At 28.2% G+C, this 20,389-nt stretch overlaps 1 protein-coding gene and 1 long non-coding RNA gene across 15 annotated transcripts in view; one reads left to right on the forward strand and one right to left on the reverse strand.

The window, feature by feature from the left end:
* LOC130677041 (syntaxin-binding protein 5) overlaps positions 1-20,389 on the reverse strand; it is a 408,264-nt gene that overhangs the window by 94,470 nt on the left and 293,405 nt on the right. For 5 of the 14 annotated variants that reach the window (XM_057483593.1, XM_057483592.1, XM_057483586.1 and 2 more), the window contains 3 exons: positions 19,094-19,227; positions 15,422-15,541; positions 15,014-15,349 (listed from right to left, as the gene is read on the reverse strand). In XM_057483593.1, the coding sequence (XP_057339576.1) occupies positions 15,014-15,349; positions 15,422-15,541; positions 19,094-19,227 (590 nt within the window). Of the gene's footprint in view, positions 1-15,013; positions 15,350-15,421; positions 15,542-19,093; positions 19,287-20,389 lie in introns of all 14 variants that reach the window. The other 9 variants (XM_057483590.1, XM_057483597.1, XM_057483600.1 and 6 more) reach the window with 5 other exon arrangements.
* Positions 8,339-13,897, forward strand: LOC130677043 (uncharacterized). Its single transcript, XR_008991516.1, has 4 exons — positions 8,339-8,614; positions 8,701-8,819; positions 13,166-13,267; positions 13,336-13,897. It is a non-coding gene; the product is annotated as an uncharacterized LOC130677043 (long non-coding RNA).

Raw genomic sequence — 20,389 nt, forward strand, 5'->3', positions numbered from 1 at the left:
TGTTCCTGAGATATCGTGGGAGAAAGAAATGCTAAAATCGGTTTTTTTCGAAAACAATGACACACAAAAGTATTTTCGAGCTCGAATAGCTCGAAAATGTATCCACAACAATGTTTTCGAGCTCCTCGAGCTCAAAAACAGCAGGAAGTTTTGGGGCTGGCCCGCAGGGTCAACCGATAGACAGATTTTTTTTAAGAAAGATGTGTTAGTTTTTTGAAGCAATATTACATGTTTTTGTTTGAAGACAATAAATTTTCTCGGAATAAGTACTATTTTTGAAATGCAAAAATTTTTGTATGCTCCAACCAAGAAAATAAATGCTTGAACTAAGAGAAAAATAACTTGGGAGTAAAGATATATATGTATATATAAGAGAGGGAAGTCACCGGTGCTATAAGCAGCAGCAGAAGTAGTTCGATGCTCGCTACGAGATCGCGCCCACAAGTTGTAGTGTCCCTGGTAAGAAACTCATTTCAGAAGTATTATATTCCAATGTTGGAAGCAATCTTGGCACGAGTACTCCTCTGTTATTTGTCAGAGTGATAAGTACCTTTTTAGATGGTAACATAGTACATACTATTTTACATCGTGGCATTAGTATTTATTACCAATGCTTCCATGAATAATTCTTAGAAATTGAACTTGGACTTACAAAAAATAATTATTTTAATAAAAGTATAGAGTCTCTACTATATGAACAAAAATTTACAATTTATCCAATACATTGTATATGAATTTAATTATATATAGTTCTATATCATTATATATAATTATATATAACTATATATAATTATATATAGTTATATATAACTATATATAATTATATATAGTTATATATAATTATATACAGTCGAATCTCTCTAAAGTTGCCCTCCCTAAAGTTGCTAGCTCCCTAAAGTTGACAGGATATGCTCTCTAAAGTTGCCCGGATTTTCTCCCACTCTTCTTTTTACTACACGAATCAGAATCCAAGATTCTGGCTCGCGATTTAAACTTCTATAATTGATTGAATACATATTCTGTTATGCGAGATAGTTAACCTGGAAATACAATTTTTTTATCATTAATAAAACTATCCGAGCAACTTATAATTAATGAACAAAAGTATTTTCGAGATGTAATAAATTTTATTAGTTTATTTTTCGTCATTGCAAATAATAGTTCAGTCAATGTTTCAAATTAGTGATTATTTTATAAACTCTAAGTATTTTCCATTTTATTTCTTTATTATTTATTTATTAATATTAAAGTATTAAAAATAATTTAAAAATCACGATTTGAGGTTAGCTTCAACGCATATGTATCACACGGTTTGTTTTGATTTTTTGACGCATCGAAACGCGCATAGGAGAATCAATTATCCTAGTGAGAATTCAGAGTGAGGAGAAGGGGGAAAAGCAACTTTAGAGAATTGTCCTGTACGGAGAGAGCAACTTTAGGGAGCTTCGACTGTAGGGCCATTTTCCATAAATAATTATATATAATTTTTTTTACCCGGGAAGAGATGAGGCTGGTGATGATATGATTACGGCGAAGAATTTAATGGAGTACTCTGAAGATGACATTGGGAACTTAAGAGTGATATTGATGACTGAGAAATAGTATGATTTAATCATAATTTAAGAACTCTAAGTTTTCATTTTTATTTAAAACTTATATATGTGTTAAATGTTCCTCTATAAAATTTATCTATATTTTATTTCCTAATGTAATTATTTGTTTAATGAAAAATGAATATTTAAAAAAAATAATAAAGAAATTCTTAATGAATTGTTTATAAAAAAATTTTGTTTGGTTGTTATCATTTAAATTTATCGCGAGGACTTTGGGTGACTTCAGCGCCGTGGGTCGGCTACACTCGGTCATCTGGGCATCCCACACCGAAATACTGGTTTCTAGGCTTGAAAAAATCCAACGCAGATTCTGCAAGTTCTTATTGTATTTCTTGCGACAGACAGGCCATGAATTTGAGACCGACGCAGTATATGAGTACCTTCACATCAATTACCTAGCAAATTTAAGGCAAGTTAACGACATTTCGTTCTTTTACAAAGTAATCAACGAGTACATTCACTCCCCAGAAATACTTGAACAGTTTAAATTTATCTGCCCTTAAACGGGCCTACAACATAGCCGGCTACTAAATACTACAAAATCCTCCAAAAACTATGTCTGTTTTGGGCCTATCAACAGAATATCTAACTTGGTCAATGCTATCTGCTCGGATGTGAACTTCTTTGGTTGTCCCTACCCGATGAAAAAAGGTTTTGTCTAATCATATATGATTATATATGTTTATATATATGAACATATATAATTATATATAATCATATATGAAGTTATATATAATCATGCATGATTATATATGGGCCCATATATAATTATATATGACCCCATACATAATTAGATCTGATCATACCTGGCTGTTATAACCCCATATATAATCATACATAAGTCTATATATGATCAGATCTATTTATATATAAGTCTATATATAATTAGATATAATCATACCTGGCTGTTATAACACGATATATGATCATATTTAAGTCTATACATGATTAGATCTGATCAGACATGATTGATACAAACCCATCTATAATTAGGTATATGCCTATATATAATTAGATCTGATCAGACATGACTGATATAAACCTATATGTAGTTATATATGACTATGTATGTTTAAATCTGATCAGACTTCATTGATATGAAACCTATAAATATATATATTCGCTGGGAGCGTAAGGCATAGTGGGGGACATAAAACTGATGTCAGCGCGCACTGCGGACAATACAGAACTAAGGGTGGCTCTTTATTACTTAAGGCTATTAAAATAACACGTGTGTCAGTTTAATTAAATAAATAGAATAAAATGGGTCATCAAAGTTGTTGTGTAGTCGATTGCAAAAATACCAGTAGAAATAGCAAGTATAAATTTTATAAGTTTCCGGTTGCCAATTGGAAATTAAATCAGCGAAAAAAATGGATAGCTGCTGTTAAAAGGCAAAAGTAAGTATTACTATAACCTACAACCGTATTATATAGAATAATAGCGTATACATGTGTATATCGTGTAAGAAAACGGAGTAATAATTTAATTAAAAATTTTTTTTTTCGTAAAGTATTGATGGATCGTTATGGTCTCCAAAACCTATGGATGTTATATGCAGTGAACACTTCATTGGCGGTGAAAAATCAGATGTTGAATCAAGTCCCAATTTCGCTCCAACTATTTTTCCATCAATTTATAGAAAACGTAAAGTCAACGAATCCGCAGTTTTGAGTAGGTACGTAAAAAAATTTAGTTTCGATTAAAATATTTAGATTAATAGAAATAATCGACTAAAAAATTCAAACATATTATTTCATCGATATAGTTGATGATTTAGCAATACCTATTTTATTTAATTTAATTTTTATTAAGACGAATTCCATTTTTTATCTAAAAAATTGAATAAAGAATTTAAAAATTTAAGATACATTCATAAATATATAATTATGTTAAATAGAGCTACTTCTTATTTTTTATCTAATTTCAGATTATGATATATTTAATATTAATACTGATTTTTCATTTAATATTAATTTAACAATAAACATCTTGACAGATTTTAACACTGCTTAACCTCTAATTCACTTGAAACTTATTTTAGTTATTGTGTTTATTTTACTTACTGTTTTCAGCTGACCCAAGGAAAAATATTTAATTTAATGTACACTTTGTGTAATATGTCACATTTTAAATTGAAAAAATATTTTTTTTAAGTTTATTCAATTTTTTCAATTACTATTTAGCATCTAATACGTGTTAATTTTGTCAAAAGAGCCACCGTAAGTTGTATCGTTAGGTGGCGCTGGGGTCACGCACCCAGCGAATATATATATAACAATTTTTTAATATCAATGTTATTAAATTTTTATTCTGTCAACTATCAATCAAACTTAAATCCCCAATACTTAAAAAATATTCAAAGGTTTCGGCAGCAATTTAAAAGTATAAATCGATATCGATTGATATACGAATATTTATAAGTTTATAGATAAATAGATTTGATTATATGTATCTAATGAATTCTACTGTATTTTATGTACAAAACCAAATTCATCATTAGGTGCATTATCTACGTGGGATGTATCAATTTGATTATTTGAGTTAAGTAATGCCAAAAACGTTTCTTAATTGTAAGTGTATAACAGACTAGAGGATCAGACTACAAACCATCGATAACCACAGTTAAACAGCATCGACGTGGGACATTAATTGGGCGGGTGACCTCGTGGTAAAATCATAGTCAATGGTTGATAATTTTTTTTTTTTTTTTTTATTTAATTTTATAACGGTGGGCCCTGGCTACTGCGTGTCCAGATAGCCAAGAACCACAGTCAAATAAATTTCCCGAAATTACTGATTTTACTTAAATTTACTACTATTAATTAGACTTATTTTATTCTAAAATTCTGGTTCCAAAAGACGGGAAATGCTCTCAGGAAGCAGGTACTCGTCCTGACCGGACACGCGGCTGAAAGAAAATCTTTATGCTATGTGACGCTGGTGATAATTAAATTTAATCAAGAAATAACAATCAAACTTATACTTTATTTAACCACGATCCCAATTTATATACAGTTTCCCCTTTGACTTAAAGCTAATGTAATATTATATATATTTACAAATAATTCAAAGGAATTCGTCGACTCGAAACGCGCGGGAATTTATTGGTAACGAGTGAGAATAAATGAGGAATAATTAATCACGTTGAAGAGAGAGAGAGAAAATGAAAATCTATATTTTGATATACTTGTAATTTGTTGAGAACTTATCAAAATCTTGGTCTGCTTACTGAAGATGCTGGTTGATGATCCTTCTCTGCTTGGTCCTGGTGATGTTGGTGTCCAATAGGTTTCCTCTGGCTCCTGGGATCCGCGTTGGCAGGTTGTTGCACACGAAGAAAACCACATCACTCACTTTATACACTTGGTTTTATTTAATTGATCAGATAGACGAACTTTAGGTATAATATTAATTTGCTGTATCAAAGCAACACCACGTATCTCAATTTTCAAGTTAAATTTTAATTCAAATAAATTATGAAAGACTCAAGCGGAAGGTTTCGTATCACTTCTAATAAGTTGAATAAATTTATTTTAATATATCAAAGACAAGTTCTAATAATTAATTACTTGAGCAGAAAGAATTGTGCGTCGGTGCGTCTTCGCTAACCGAACTCGAGTTAACTTAAACTCACTATATCTTATATACAATAATGGTCGGAAAAGAAATATATATAGTAGACAAATTTAGAGAGTGTAAAGTGGATAAGACCGATCAGTTACAGCTCTCGAACTTAAGTGTCGTCTTTTTGATCAATCGTCTTGGGTCAGTTCTCTGGGCCATCAACCTGCGTTGACCCCACCTAATTATGCGCAGGACTAATTTGCGGTCCTATGCTGCGCGAAATCATCCCCAAATTCTAACGCAGAGACTAGACTACTGCACTTGACTCTTAGAGCAAGAAGAGAGAGAGGGGGAGGAAATAAATGAAGCGAGAGAGCCACACTCTCACGTCTTAACTCGCTGCTGCACGGTTACAATTTTAACCGAAATTTATATTGATGAAGACAATTAATTCTAATTAAACTACTTAATTAATAATTTACAGATATTCTAAATGAGATTCTAAAAATGACTATTTTCGTTCATGCATGATTATATATAATCATATATGATCATGTATAAACAGATCAAGTTATGTATGATCAGACCTGGCCAATTTTTGGATCTGATCATATATAGACAATTATGCATGATCATATATGATTAGACAAAATATTTTTTCATCGGGTACCCATCCTTCAGGACGTCTGTCAAAAAACTGGTTCTGGAATACAACGACTAACCACAAACGCCTCCACGTGCAATCTGCAATCTTTTTTATCTTTTTGTTTTTATTATCTTAGTGTAGCTATATTACAATCCATCGCTTAAAGCGTTATTTCGCCTGTTATTCCCTTTTCATATTATATGTAAATTGTTATTGTATATTGCCGATTGGCGTTAAATAAATTAATAAATAAATAAGTAAATAATAAAACATACCAAGATATATATGCTCAACATGCATTAAAAAAGTTGTATTGATAAATATATAATTAATATATTGTAGCAATATATTTTTTTTCAATATATTATCATATATTAATACGGCAAAAATACAAATATTATTTTATGTATTGTGCAATATATCACCCCGGAAAAAAATGATCAGACCTGACCATGCCTATTCATGTATGATCAGGCCTGAAATTAGACCTGATCATGCCTGTTCATGTATGATTAGGCGTGAAATTAGACATGATCAGGCCTGATCATACCTGTCCCAGCCTGTTCATGTCTGAAGCGTTGAATACACTCAGGCCTGATCATGTCTGTTCATGCCTGGTCATGTCTGTTCATGTCTATTCATGTCTGAAGCGTTAAATACGCTCATGCCTGATCATGTCTGTCCATGCCTGGTCATGTCTGTTCATGTCTGAAGCGTTAAATACAGTCAGGTCTGATCATGCCTGTTCATACCTGTCCATGCCTGGTCATGTCTGTTCATGTCTATTCATGTCTGAAGCGTTAAATACGCTCATGCCTGATCATGTCTGTTCATGCCTGGTCATGTCTGTTCATGCCTGTTTATGTCTGAAGCGTTAAATATGCTCAGGCCTGATCATACCTGTCCATGCCTGGTCATATATGTTTTATTACTTGAAGTTCATACGAAACTTACTTTCCAACTAAATCTCTTAGGTCAGTGGGTAGCGAGTTACACTTTCAAGCGCAAGGTCCACGGTTCAAATCCTGCACACGCCCGAATTTTTGATTTTTTTATTTTTATAGCAATAATTATATACATGTATAATTGAATATAGTTATACATAATTATATATAATTATATAGGGCCATTTTTTATATATAATTTTTTTACCCGGATGGGCATGAACAGACATGAACATACCTGATCAGACCTGAACATGCCTGATCAGGTCTGGTCAGGCATGGTCATTTTTCATGTCTGATCAGGCCTGAAGACTCATGCCTGTTCATGTCTGATCAGGTCTGATCATTTTTTCCCGGGGATCATTATAATATTCATATATTTTAAAGTCTATTTTTTTACATATAAAGTTTTTTCATGCGGGTTGGCGCTAAAAAATTTTTAATATATTACAGCACTGCCTTGCAACTATTTATAAATATGTGTAAGCATATTACTATTTCAAGCGTATAGGTTAATATATTTTATAATTTAATACACACAAAATATGTAAAAAATGGTCACAGTACTATTTCACGCGTATCGATTAATATATTTTATAACTGGATACACACAAAACATGTGAAAAATGGACACAGTACTATTTCAAGCGTATTGGTTAATATATTTTATGTCAATGATTAATTTTTTTATGCCGTAAGATGGTGGAGACAAATTTGATAGTTTTTTGATATTTTCAACGTCAGAAAGCAATAAATAATCATGGAAATGGATAGCAAAGTCCATGATTATTCTCTTCTATCATCATCTATTCAAAGTAAATAGTTCAAGTTTTCATACTTGATAATAATAATTTCTCATATCCATTGTGATTAAAATATTATTTATTTTTTATTATTTTTATTCTTGATTCGGAGCTTTATTGTCGGGGATATTTTGTCACAAGTATATTTTGACCAAGGATTATTTGTCTGGGGATATTTTGTCGCGGGGATTTTTCGTCGGGGATTTTTTGTCGGGGATATTTTGTCCGGGGACCAAGATGCAGGTGACCATACAAATTAGTAGTATAGCTATAAGTAAAAATAAGAACGTTCATTCAAATTTTAAAATGTTTGATGAGTTTAAAATATTCCAGTACGTTTGTTGAAAATTATACATTTTATAATAAAATATAATTCATTGAATTAAATTAAATAAAAACAATAATTAACAAGTCATAAAAATTAGTAGTAGCTCTAAGTTAAAATACGAACGACCATTAAAATTTTGAAACATTAGATTTGTTTAAAGTATTCCAGTACATTTGTCAAAAAGTACAAATTTTATAATAAACAATAATTCATCGAAGTTTTACTTTGCAGTTTGATTTTATTAATTTATTTAATAAATGTATATTCATTTCTTCAAGTAATTTAGTGTTGATTTATTTAATTTATTTATATTAATTTTAAACACTAGTAAATTTATCATTATCAAGTTATTAGTTTGATTTTATAGTTATAATCATCATTTAGAATATTCTAACGTATAACCTGAAACTTTGAAACGGTCGATGACATTTAAAAAGCCGCTATTTTAGATTAAGCTAGACAATCTTTAGCGAAACTGGCGAGGCGCTAGCTAGGGCCTCGTTTTTGTTTTTACTACTCTCTTAAAATGAACTAGTGAAATTCCACTGATTCAACCAGTGAAATTCATTGGTTCAACCAGTGACTAAAAGCGAAAGTTGAATCAGTGAATGTCTCGCTCACTCGTTTCAACAAGTAAACTAAAAATATGTAAGCGCGCGGGTACAGCAGCATTCTGTACATGAGCATATTCAAGTGTTTTATTGTGTCAATAAGTAAGTAATATTTATTTATTATCTTTATGTAATATTTCAACTAACTTTTATATAACAATAATAATTATATGACACAATTTTTACAGAGTATAAAAATAAATAACTTTGGAGTAACTTCAATAGCTTGGAGCTAATCTCAATCATGAATCACATTTTAAAATTAAATATTCAGCAATTATTGGATTCTTTAAGGCCAATTATTAAGGTAATGACCCTGCTTAAAAAATCCGATAGATTCTTATAGCTGTATGTATAAGGCCATATACTTAACTATAGTACTTCTCATAGAACTCATTCATTCATATAAAATCTCTAAGGGAATTTATAAGAATTTATTGGATTCTATGAGATTTTCTAAACAGGGGATACTCTGACAAAACATGAAGGTGAATTTATAACTTAAATTTAAAATTTTGACTTTTTGATCGTAATAAATTTTGCTAACTAGTAATGTACAATTGTTACTAACACTATTAATAATTATTAAGTTTTAACCCTGATTAAACAAAAGTATTTGAAAGGATTAAAAAAATTTATATCCTTATGAATGCTATCGAATCCTGAAAATATGATTCAGAAGGATTTAACATGATTCAAATTTTTTAATTCTGTTAAATACTATTTAATCCTGAAAACATGATTTAACAGGATTTGAAATGATTTAAACTGTCAAATACTTTTAAATACTTTTTAATCCTAAAAAGATAACGAAATAAAATCATTATTTCAGGATTAAAAAGTATTCGGTAGTATTAGAAATTTCAAATGCTAGTTGAATCCTTTTATATCCTAAAAAGATAACGAAATAAAAATATGATTTCAGGATTAAAAAGTATTCAATAGTATTAGAAATTTTAAATGCTAGTTGAATCCTTTTATATCCTAAAAAGATAACGAAATAAAAATATGATTTCAGGATTAAAAAGTATTCAATAGTATTAGAAATTTTAAATGCTAGTTGAATCCTTTTATATCCTAAAAAGATAACGAAATAAAAATATGTTTTCAGGATTAAAAAGTATTCAATAGTATTAGAAATTTTAAATGCTAGTTGAATCCTTTTATATCCTAAAAAGATAACGAAATAAAAATATGATTTCAGGATTAAAAAGTATTCAATAGTATTAGAAATTTTAAATGCTAGTTGAATCCTTTTATATCCTAAAAAGATAACGAAATATAAAAATTATTTCAGAATTAAAAAGTATTCGGTAGCATAAGAAATTTTAAATACTGGTGAAATCCTTCTATATCCTAAAAAGGTTATGAAATAAAAAAATTATTTCAGGATTAAAAGGTATTCAATAGCATTAAAAATTTCAAATACTGATTAAATTCGTTTATATCCTAAAAAGATAACTGAATGAAAACATTATTTCAGGATTAAAAAGTAATCGGTAGCATTAGAAATTTTAAATTCTAGTTGAATCCTTTCATATCCTAAAAAGATAACGAAATAAAAACATTATTTCAGGATTAAAAAGTATTCGATAGCATTAGAAATTTCAAATACTGGTTAAATTCATTTAAATCCTAAAAAGATAACGAAATATAAAAATTATTTCAGGATTAAAAAGTATTCGGTAGCATAAAAAATTTTAAATACTGGTGAAATTCTTCTATATCCTAAAAAGGTTATGAAATAAAAATATTATTTCAGGATTAAAAAGTATTCGGTAGCATTAGAAATTTCAAATGCTAGTTGAATCCTTTTATATCCTAAAAAGATATTAAAATAAAAACTTTATTTCAGGATTAAAAAGTATTCGATAGCATTAAAAATTTTAAATGCTAGTTGAATCCTTTCATATCCTAAAAAGATAACGAAATAAAAACATTATTTCAGGATTAAAAAGTATTCGATAGCATTAGAAATTTCAAATACTGGTTAAATTCATTTAAATCCTAAAAAGATAACGAAATATAAAAATTATTTCAGGATTAAAAAGTATTCGGTAGCATTAGAAATTTCAAATGCTAGTTGAATCCTTTTATATCCTAAAAAGATTTTAAAATAAAAACTTTATTTCAGGATTAAAAAGTATTCGATAGCATTAGAAATTTTAAATTCTAGTTGAATCCTTTCATATCCTAAAAAGATAACGAAATAAAAACATTATTTCAGGATTAAAAAGTATTCGGTAGCATTAGAAATTTTAAATGCTAGTTAAATCCTTTTATATCCTAAAAAGATAACGAAATAAAAATATTATTTCAGGATTAAAAAGTATTTAATAGCATTAGAAATTTTAAATGCTAGTTAAATCCTTTTATATCCTAAAAAGATAACGAAATAAAAATATTATTTCAGGATTAAAAAGTATTCGGTAGCATTAGAAATTTCAAATGCTAGTTGAATCCTTTTATATCCTAAAAAGATATTAAAATAAAAACTTTATTTCAGGATTAAAAAGTATTCGATAGCATTAAAAATTTTAAATGCTGATTAAATTCGTTTATATCCTAAAAAGATAACGGAATGAAAACATTATTTCAGGATTAAAAAGTAATCGGTAGCATTAGAAATTTTAAATTCTAGTTGAATCCTTTCATATCCTAAAAAGATAACGAAATAAAAACATTATTTCAGGATTAAAAAGTATTCGATAGCATTAGAAATTTCAAATACTGGTTAAATTCATTTAAATCCTAAAAAGATAACGAAATATAAAAATTATTTCAGGATTAAAAAGTATTCGGTAGCATAAAAAATTTTAAATACTGGTGAAATTCTTCTATATCCTAAAAAGGTTATGAAATAAAAATATTATTTCAGGATTAAAAAGTATTCGGTAGCATTAGAAATTTCAAATGCTAGTTGAATCCTTTTATATCCTAAAAAGATATTAAAATAAAAACTTTATTTCAGGATTAAAAAGTATTCGATAGCATTAAAAATTTTAAATGCTAGTTGAATCCTTTCATATCCTAAAAAGATAACGAAATAAAAACATTATTTCAGGATTAAAAAGTATTCGATAGCATTAGAAATTTCAAATACTGGTTAAATTCATTTAAATCCTAAAAAGATAACGAAATATAAAAATTATTTCAGGATTAAAAAGTATTCGGTAGCATTAGAAATTTCAAATGCTAGTTGAATCCTTTTATATCCTAAAAAGATTTTAAAATAAAAACTTTATTTCAGGATTAAAAAGTATTCGATAGCATTAGAAATTTTAAATTCTAGTTGAATCCTTTCATATCCTAAAAAGATAACGAAATAAAAACATTATTTCAGGATTAAAAAGTATTCGGTAGCATTAGAAATTTTAAATGCTAGTTAAATCCTTTTATATCCTAAAAAGATAACGAAATAAAAATATTATTTCAGGATTAAAAAGTATTTAATAGCATTAGAAATTTTAAATGCTAGTTAAATCCTTTTATATCCTAAAAAGATAACGAAATAAAAATATTATTTCAGGATTAAAAAGTATTCGGTAGCATTAGAAATTTCAAATGCTAGTTGAATCGTTTTATATCCTAAAAAGATATTAAAATAAAAACTTTATTTCAGGATTAAAAAGTATTCGATAGCATTAAAAATTTTAAATGCTAGTTGAATCCTTTCATATCCTAAAAAGATAACGAAATAAAAACATTATTTCAGGATTAAAAAGTATTCGATAGCATTAGAAATTTCAAATACTGGTTAAATTCATTTAAATCCTAAAAAGATAACGAAATATAAAAATTATTTCAGGATTAAAAAGTATTCGGTAGCATTAGAAATTTCAAATGCTAGTTGAATCCTTTTATACCCTAAAAAGATTTTAAAATAAAAACTTTATTTCAGGATTAAAAAGTATTCGATAGCATTAAAAATTTTAAATGCTAGTTGAATCCTTTCATATCCTAAAAAGATAACGAAATAAAAACATTATTTCAGGATTAAAAAGTATTCGGTAGCATTAGAAATTTTAAATGCTAGTTAAATCCTTTTATATCCTAAAAAGATAACGAAATAAAAATATTATTTCAGGATTAAAAAGTATTTAATAGCATTAGAAATTTTAAATGCTAGTTAAATCCTTTTATATCCTAAAAAGATAACGAAATAAAAATATGATTTCAGGATTAAAAAGTATTCGGTAGCATTAGAAATTTTAAATGCTAGTTAAATCCTTTCAAATCCTTCTACTCCTTTCGATTATTTTAGTATTAAAAAGTATTTAATATGATTAATCGTGAATTTTAAAAAAGGATTTACAGTATTTAGAAGGATTTGAAAGTATTAAAATTTTAATCCTTTTTAATCCTGTCAAATACATTTTTTTAATCAGGGAAGCCTTACAACTTACTAAATTATAAAATCATAAATGAATTAATTACTAGTTAGATTACATTTGAAAAATTTAGATTAAGTAATAAGCTAAGTTTTAAATACATTCAATAAATATAAATTTTTAAATTTCAATAAATAAAACTCTTTGTTTTATATAAAAAATTTATCTAAATTTTGCAATACTCATTTTTTTTCTCAATTATTAATATTATGCTGGGTTAGTTGATTAATTTCGTTTTCATTTATTTATATATTTTTTTTAGAATCAACTCGATGTTTCAAATTCTTCAGCAAAAAAAGACGCCAACAACATTTTTAAAAACGCTTCGACGTTCCCAAATCCATCTTTACTCCATATTATTGCCGTGAGTGTTAATTAGTTCTAATAATTATTAAATGGTTTAAACTAATAAATTTGTATTTTTAACGGAAGGAACCAATGTTGAAAATTATGTTGAAAACTTAAGAAGCAAAGCGACCACTATTACCCAACCGTTTGTAATTTTAGTAAGTGGTCAAACGGACACGTTTTTTGTCCGTGTCGAAGGACAATTAATTGACTTTTCGTCAAATTGCAAGCCCGTCAATGTCTTCTCAATTTTACATAAATTATTTTATGCGCTTAATTTGAAGTATCCTATCAGTTTAGATAATTTTTGTAATTTCATTTATCAGCAAATTTATAAAATAGCCACAGCCCGTAGTGCTGTCTCTTTTTTCAACATAAAATTAAACAATATAAAAAGCCCATTAAAAATGGAAACAAATTAAATTTTTATAATTCCTAATGAATATTATTTATTTTGACGAGGCAAACAAATAACAAGGGAGTTAGCTAAGATCTACTATGTTAATACATCATATTATGGTTTGTTATCAATAGTATTTAATTGCCAAATGTATATAAGATTTTAATGATTATTATTGTATATTAAAGTAATATATTTGTTTTCAAAGATCGCCTGAAGAAGTAGCAATAAAACCTACGAAACGTTGCGTAAAATAATAATTGGAGTATTAATGTAACACCCTGATCCACTGTCCTCAGAATTGTTACCATTATTATTTGAATTACTGGATCGGAAACTTATACATCATATTATTTATTTTATTGCTGAATAATTCATAATTAAATATAATTGTTATTAAGACTCTTTTAGTTCACTTTGTTTTTAAATAAAAGTTTATAATAAAATAAAATTAATCTAACCGATTTCCTTTATGTTTATATAGTACACTGGCGTACCACTGGTTCAACCAGTGAAATTCACTGGTTGAACCAGTGAGCCAAGCGATCATCTTAGTCCACCGGTTGAATCAGTGAATTTCACTGGAGAATCAGTGAAATTTCACTGGTTCATTTTAAGAGAGTAGGGAAATAAATCGAATTTAATGGTTGAATTGGCGTTCGACGCGGCTTATAAAGTTTTAGAGCCGATTAGATTGAGGAATCAATCCATCAAGTTCATTAAAAATTATCAAAAAAAAAACCATTAAAAAGAAAATATTATTTTTGAAATATCTCCGAACATACCGTACCGATTATACTCAATTTCTAAAAAATTGTTGGAATAAATGAGACGCTTCAAACGCTACCTCAAAAAACCAAATCGGTTCATCCGTTCAAAAGTTACAGAATATTTACATACGTACGTACATACGTCCACACATACACATACATCCACTCGGACGTTATCTTGAGATTAGTCAGAATAGCTTTCTAGAACCTCAAAACGTTAAGATCTGTTAGAAATTCAATTTTCGAAAATCGGACCGAAACCAATAACTTCCCACTTTTTTTGAAAATTTTCATTTTTCATAGCGGGAAGTTAAAAATATACCAACGATCGGCACTGTTCTACTCTCTGACTACATCTTTCAAACAGATAAGAACTGATAGATGTCAACTAGCGTACAGAAATTTTAAAAAGCGTTATAGCGATAAGATAGAGTGGATAGAACAAGTCTGGGGAGCTGTGAAGTTTCAACAATAATACATCAAACCGGCGTTGCGCTTGAAATATGAAAGATATAAAAATGAACCATCATATCATAACTATGATAATTTCTTTTTGAATTCATGAGTAATGAATAAATACACAAAAAATTACCTTTCATGGACGTTATTTCAGCTTTAATAACAGCATGAGTTTCACTTAATTGTTGTCTATAAATACAATTTTGCGATGGCAACGCTACAACTCTAGCTTGTTTTTCAGATATCAAAACAACAAATTGACGATCATCACAACCTTCTCCTGTCGTATTTGATGTTTGCGCATACAACAATGGTGACATTCGGCTATTTGATTTAGCACCACGATTACGTTCTTTACCCTCAATATTTTCATCTTTCCATGACTCGTAAGAATATGGTATCAATGTACCATTACAATCCAAAAATGATATTGTTAAAATACAACCTTTTAATTTGAACGTTAAGCCATCTAAATAAATATATAAATAAAATGTCATAATAATAACATAGTTATTAAAAATTTATAATAAATTTTACATACTAGATGTAGAAATAATCACAGGCTGTGTTTGACGATCTTCATGAACTGGTAAATTAAATACAACAGTTTGTATTGAACCCAATGATGTACCAATCCATAGTGTTGGTAATACACTAATATCTTTAACATAAATTTATCTGTATTGAGAAAGTAAAAATTGAATATTCGAAAATAAAATAAATATTGTATTAAAGTCAACATATCAATTACAACTTCAAAAGTCAAATCAAAATATTAGAACTCAATCAAATATTTTATATATAGATTCCTTTGTCAAATATCGAATTTTGAAGAACAATTTAAAAATGAGATTCAAACGAGGTTCACTCACTGTCAATGTTAATAAAAAAATATTAGATTTAGTCGATAGATAATTTTTCATCCATGATAAGTACTAATTTGGTGCTCGCTGTTTCGGTCAGTAATTATCTGTTTACTAATTTTAATGTTGTCACATTAGGCTTACTCACTTTGATATCGATTGCGAGCGGTAATCGCGATAACTCAGATTACCAGACTTTCTTAGTAAAAAGTTGTAATTCAGTAGTTCCGATTTATTTGACTTCAAGTTTCTATGAACTTGCGACTTTCCAACTTCCAAAGATAGTACGAGTACAACTTGAACTATAAGTTGGCGTCGATCTACTTCTGCTATCTAAAGGCAAGTTAACTGAGAAAATTACTATCAAGCTGCTTACAAAAAACTTAAAAAACAAGTCACTTTCAACTCGACAACCAACTTAGCTCAACTAGCGGGCACACCAGCTCAATGCAGTTAAAACGAGAGCCGAATTATGTTAGTATGTACAATTCGTCCAGTCGTCAATTATCTAATTTCACGGGCAATCGATAACTTACTACCCATATTGCTAAATATATTACATACGATGACTAAAAATATTACTTATATGATCACACAGTTTTGATAAATATTTTTGACTTTTTTTTTTTGAAAATTTGATCTTACAAAAAGATAAATTAGTTATTTATACAAACAAAACTACATCAACACATAAAAAACAGTTAACTTGAATCAAGGAAAATATTCTTGATTCAAGAAATTTTTTTTGATCGATTCGGAATTTTTTGGAGCAAGAAAATTTTTTCCTTGGGCCAAGAAATTTTTTCTTAGCCCAAGTTAACTTTTTTTCGTTCAAAACTTTGTTTTTTTGGAGTAAGAAATTTTTTTTCTTGGGGCAAGAAAAAGTTTTTTGGCCGAAGTTAAACTTTTTTTCGTTCAAAACGTTGATTTTTGGCAAGAAATGACTTATTTTCTTTAGCCAAGAATTTTTTTTCTTAAACCAAGAAATTTCCAATTTCGCTTTAAAAATAAATTTTTTTGGAGCAAGAGAATTTACTGTCTTGAACCAAAAAAAAGTTTTTGAATCAAGTGTTTTACTTTTATTGAATCAAGAAAGAAAATTCGGAAGACAGTATTTTTCTTGAATCAAGTTAACTGTTTTTTCTGTGAATGATTACGGTTCGTCAATTTTTTGGATAATACAACATACAAAGATTTTAATAAGAAACAATTGAAGCCCGATATTGTCGATCCATTATTCCATTGATTTTAAATAAACGATTTTAATCTAACTAAATTTAGATCTAAATTTTATCACGAAACTTAGATCGTGACACAAACATGACTTTCATCATGAATTCATCCCAACTACTTTAATCGCAACAACATTATGACTTAATCCAATTTTTATTAAAATGATCCGAAGTTTATTTCAAACACGTGATAAATTATTTTCACAATTGATACTGACTTGCTAGACAGAAAGAATTTATTGAAACTTGTTGAAATAAAAAATTTGACAAAACGCACAGTACGGTAAAAATTAAGTCGTTTGCCTGATTAAGAAAAATGATTTAATCCATCTTAAGTGTATATCTATATAATAGTCGATTCAAATTGTTTTAAATAATTTCAAATGGTTTTTAATCATTTTAAATAATTTTTCTCAATCAGGGTTTTCTAAATGTCATTACAAGCCCATTTCAAATACTTAATAAATTGATTGTAGAATCGATCTGGATTTAATAGACAAAAAGTTATAAGCGCGAATTCACAATGAAAGTCATATTTGCATCACGATCTGAATTTCGTGATGAAATATAGAACTGAATTAATTATGAACGAAAATTTTTTTTACCCGGAGTATAAATCTTTGTAAACACGATAACTCTCAAAAACATAATTGATCGGCCTAATTTTTTTTTATTGGCTTTGTATTTTTTGTAACAATAACCTTTTTGAAAAGCATTACTCACATTCTATTTGTTTAATCGTAATGAATAAAAAATTTAAAACTGATAAGTCATAAAAAATTATGATCCTATTTTTATTTGTTCACTTCACCAACTGCTGGCAACAGCACTAGTGTGGAAAGACGTCCATTGGACAGGTTCCAATTGGAAAAGTAACCGATAGGACATATCCCAATAACCCAGATCCCTATTACCTGAATTACCAATTACTGATAATCTCGATGACCCAAATTTCCAATCACCTAAAATCCCGATCACCAGTAATTTCAGGTACCAATGCTACCAATTACCCAAATTTCCAATAATCCAAAATTTCGATAGCTTAATTTTTCGTTAACCAGAAACATTTGTGACAAGACATTCCGATTGGACAGGTTTCGTAGGCTCAAAGTCAATTTCTTTGTTACATAACGAAGAAATCCTCTTTGAGCTTTTTTATATAACAAAAAAATTGACTTTGAGCTTACGAAACCTGTCCAATCGGAATGTCTTGTCATCAATGTTTTTGGTTAACGAAAAATTAAGCTATTGAAATTTTGGATTATTGGAAATTTGGGTAATTGGTATTATTGGTAATTGAAATTACTGGTGATCGGGATTCTAGGTGATTGGAAATTCGGGTTATCGGGATTATTAGTAATTGGTAATTCAGGTAATAGGGATCTGGGTTATTGGGATATGTCCTATCAGTTACTTTTCCAATTGGAAATTGTCCAATGGACGTCTTCCCACTAGTGTAACAGCGGGATTAAAAAAAAAAGCAACACCTAACGAAAAAGGCGACAACTAAGATCAGAATGGAACGTCACGGTAACGGTGAATCTGCTTTAGAGGTGACGAACAGATTTAACTGTATTTCATGACGTATTCAAGCTACTACCTAAATATAATTCGGGCTGCTGAGAATTATTTTGTATAATTTATTGTTTCTATCAAATCGAACTTCTTTATCGAGTTTTACGAAAAGTATTAAAATATATTTCATATGAGTGCGATTGTGAATATACTCCGAGCTGACAGGTTATGCTATGATTTCTCACTTGTTAATTAAGAATTCTTGCCATTAACACATGCGCAATTTGATCAATCATATGAATTCCGTAAAGTTAAATATTCTGAAAAAAATATGGTTGTCGTTTTTTACACTAACTGGCATAGTGAAGTTAGATTAAATTACGAACTGTACATTTATTTTTTTTTTTATAAAACTGAGCATTCACAAAGAAATTGATAGAAAATTATTGAAAAAAAAAAAAAACGAAATTATGTTCGTCGTTCAAAATTTAATTTTTACAATGAGTAACTTTGATTAACTCGTGTACAGCGAGTAAACCTCTTCAGTAATAATTAATGTGAAACGAGTACAACATAAAAATTAATACTTATTTAGTTTATTACCAAAATTACCGGGTTTTTTTATGTAACAATCGGCAAATGTAAGGCAGCTGATGGTTTCTGTTGAAATATTTTCAAGTGATGACATACTTGAACTTCTTGAACGTTGGAATGTACTGTCGAATTTATCTGCACGGCCAGCATTCCGAAAAATAAATTTGTATATTTTATTCAGTCCTGATGATGTTTTTTCAGTCTACGATTATACAAAAATACGTGCACAAAAAAAAAATAAAAGACAAAAAGAAAAATACAACTCGATCATACCAAAAATGAACTGAAATTTCTTTATTTTAATTTAACAATAACTAAAAAATATTTTATATTTCGTGATATAATATGAAGATAATTTTTTCTGTTTAAAAAAATTATTTTGTGTAATAGCACAATGACAACAACAATAATAATGCGTCTATTTTTTGTGTATTTTTTACTAAGAAAAAAATTATTTTACTTTGCATTGCGAGACAATAAATTGTTTTCATAATTAATTAATTCTTGTAATTGAGTAACTACCCATTTTTCTGTAGTCGATGATTAAGGCATTTAATTTTCACGCGAGACTTATTGCATGCACATGCGATAAAATAATTAACTTTTAATTTCACCATAAAATTTCTGTATTTATTCATTTTCATTTCGATTTGCGGAAACTATGCTATAATGATCTTAACTTGTTAAGATAAAAAACAGATAAAAATATATTTTTTTAGTGATCTTTAAATTGTTGAGAGATATGAGTTAAAAAAAAAATTTCAATCAAGTTATCTAAAAAGTACGGATTCAACACGAATTATACTGAAAGTAGCTAAGCAGATAGTGTGCTTATAAATTATAAAAAAAAAAAATGTTAGTCTGAAAAAACGTATAAGAACAAATTATTCGTAGTTATACCAACATGTAAAAACCTTTTATTGACGGTATGTTATATCATCAAACTAAATTTCTGAAATAAAACTCAACAACCTATCCAGGATAAAGATTTTTTTTACTTTTTTAAGATATATTTTATGACGACATTATATGAATTATATTTAGTTTTGTTCAAATTTACAAGTTACTTAAAGAAAAAATATTAAGTCAATCATAGAACTTTCTGAAATGTCGTGAGTACCCTAAACATTACTTTATTTCAAAAATATTCTCAAAGCAAAAAAATTTTTTTAAATTTAAAGTTGTCTGCGACGTCATGTAAATTCTAAATTTTTCGAACTATTCAATGTAAGAAAAATTTCTAAAACAGTATAAATCCATAATTCTATTTACCAACAAAAAAAATCATACCCTTAACAACAATGT

The sequence above is a fragment of the Microplitis mediator genome, chromosome 11 (genome assembly GCF_029852145.1).
Source record: "Microplitis mediator isolate UGA2020A chromosome 11, iyMicMedi2.1, whole genome shotgun sequence".
NCBI classification, from domain to species: Eukaryota; Metazoa; Arthropoda; class Insecta; order Hymenoptera; family Braconidae; genus Microplitis; species Microplitis mediator.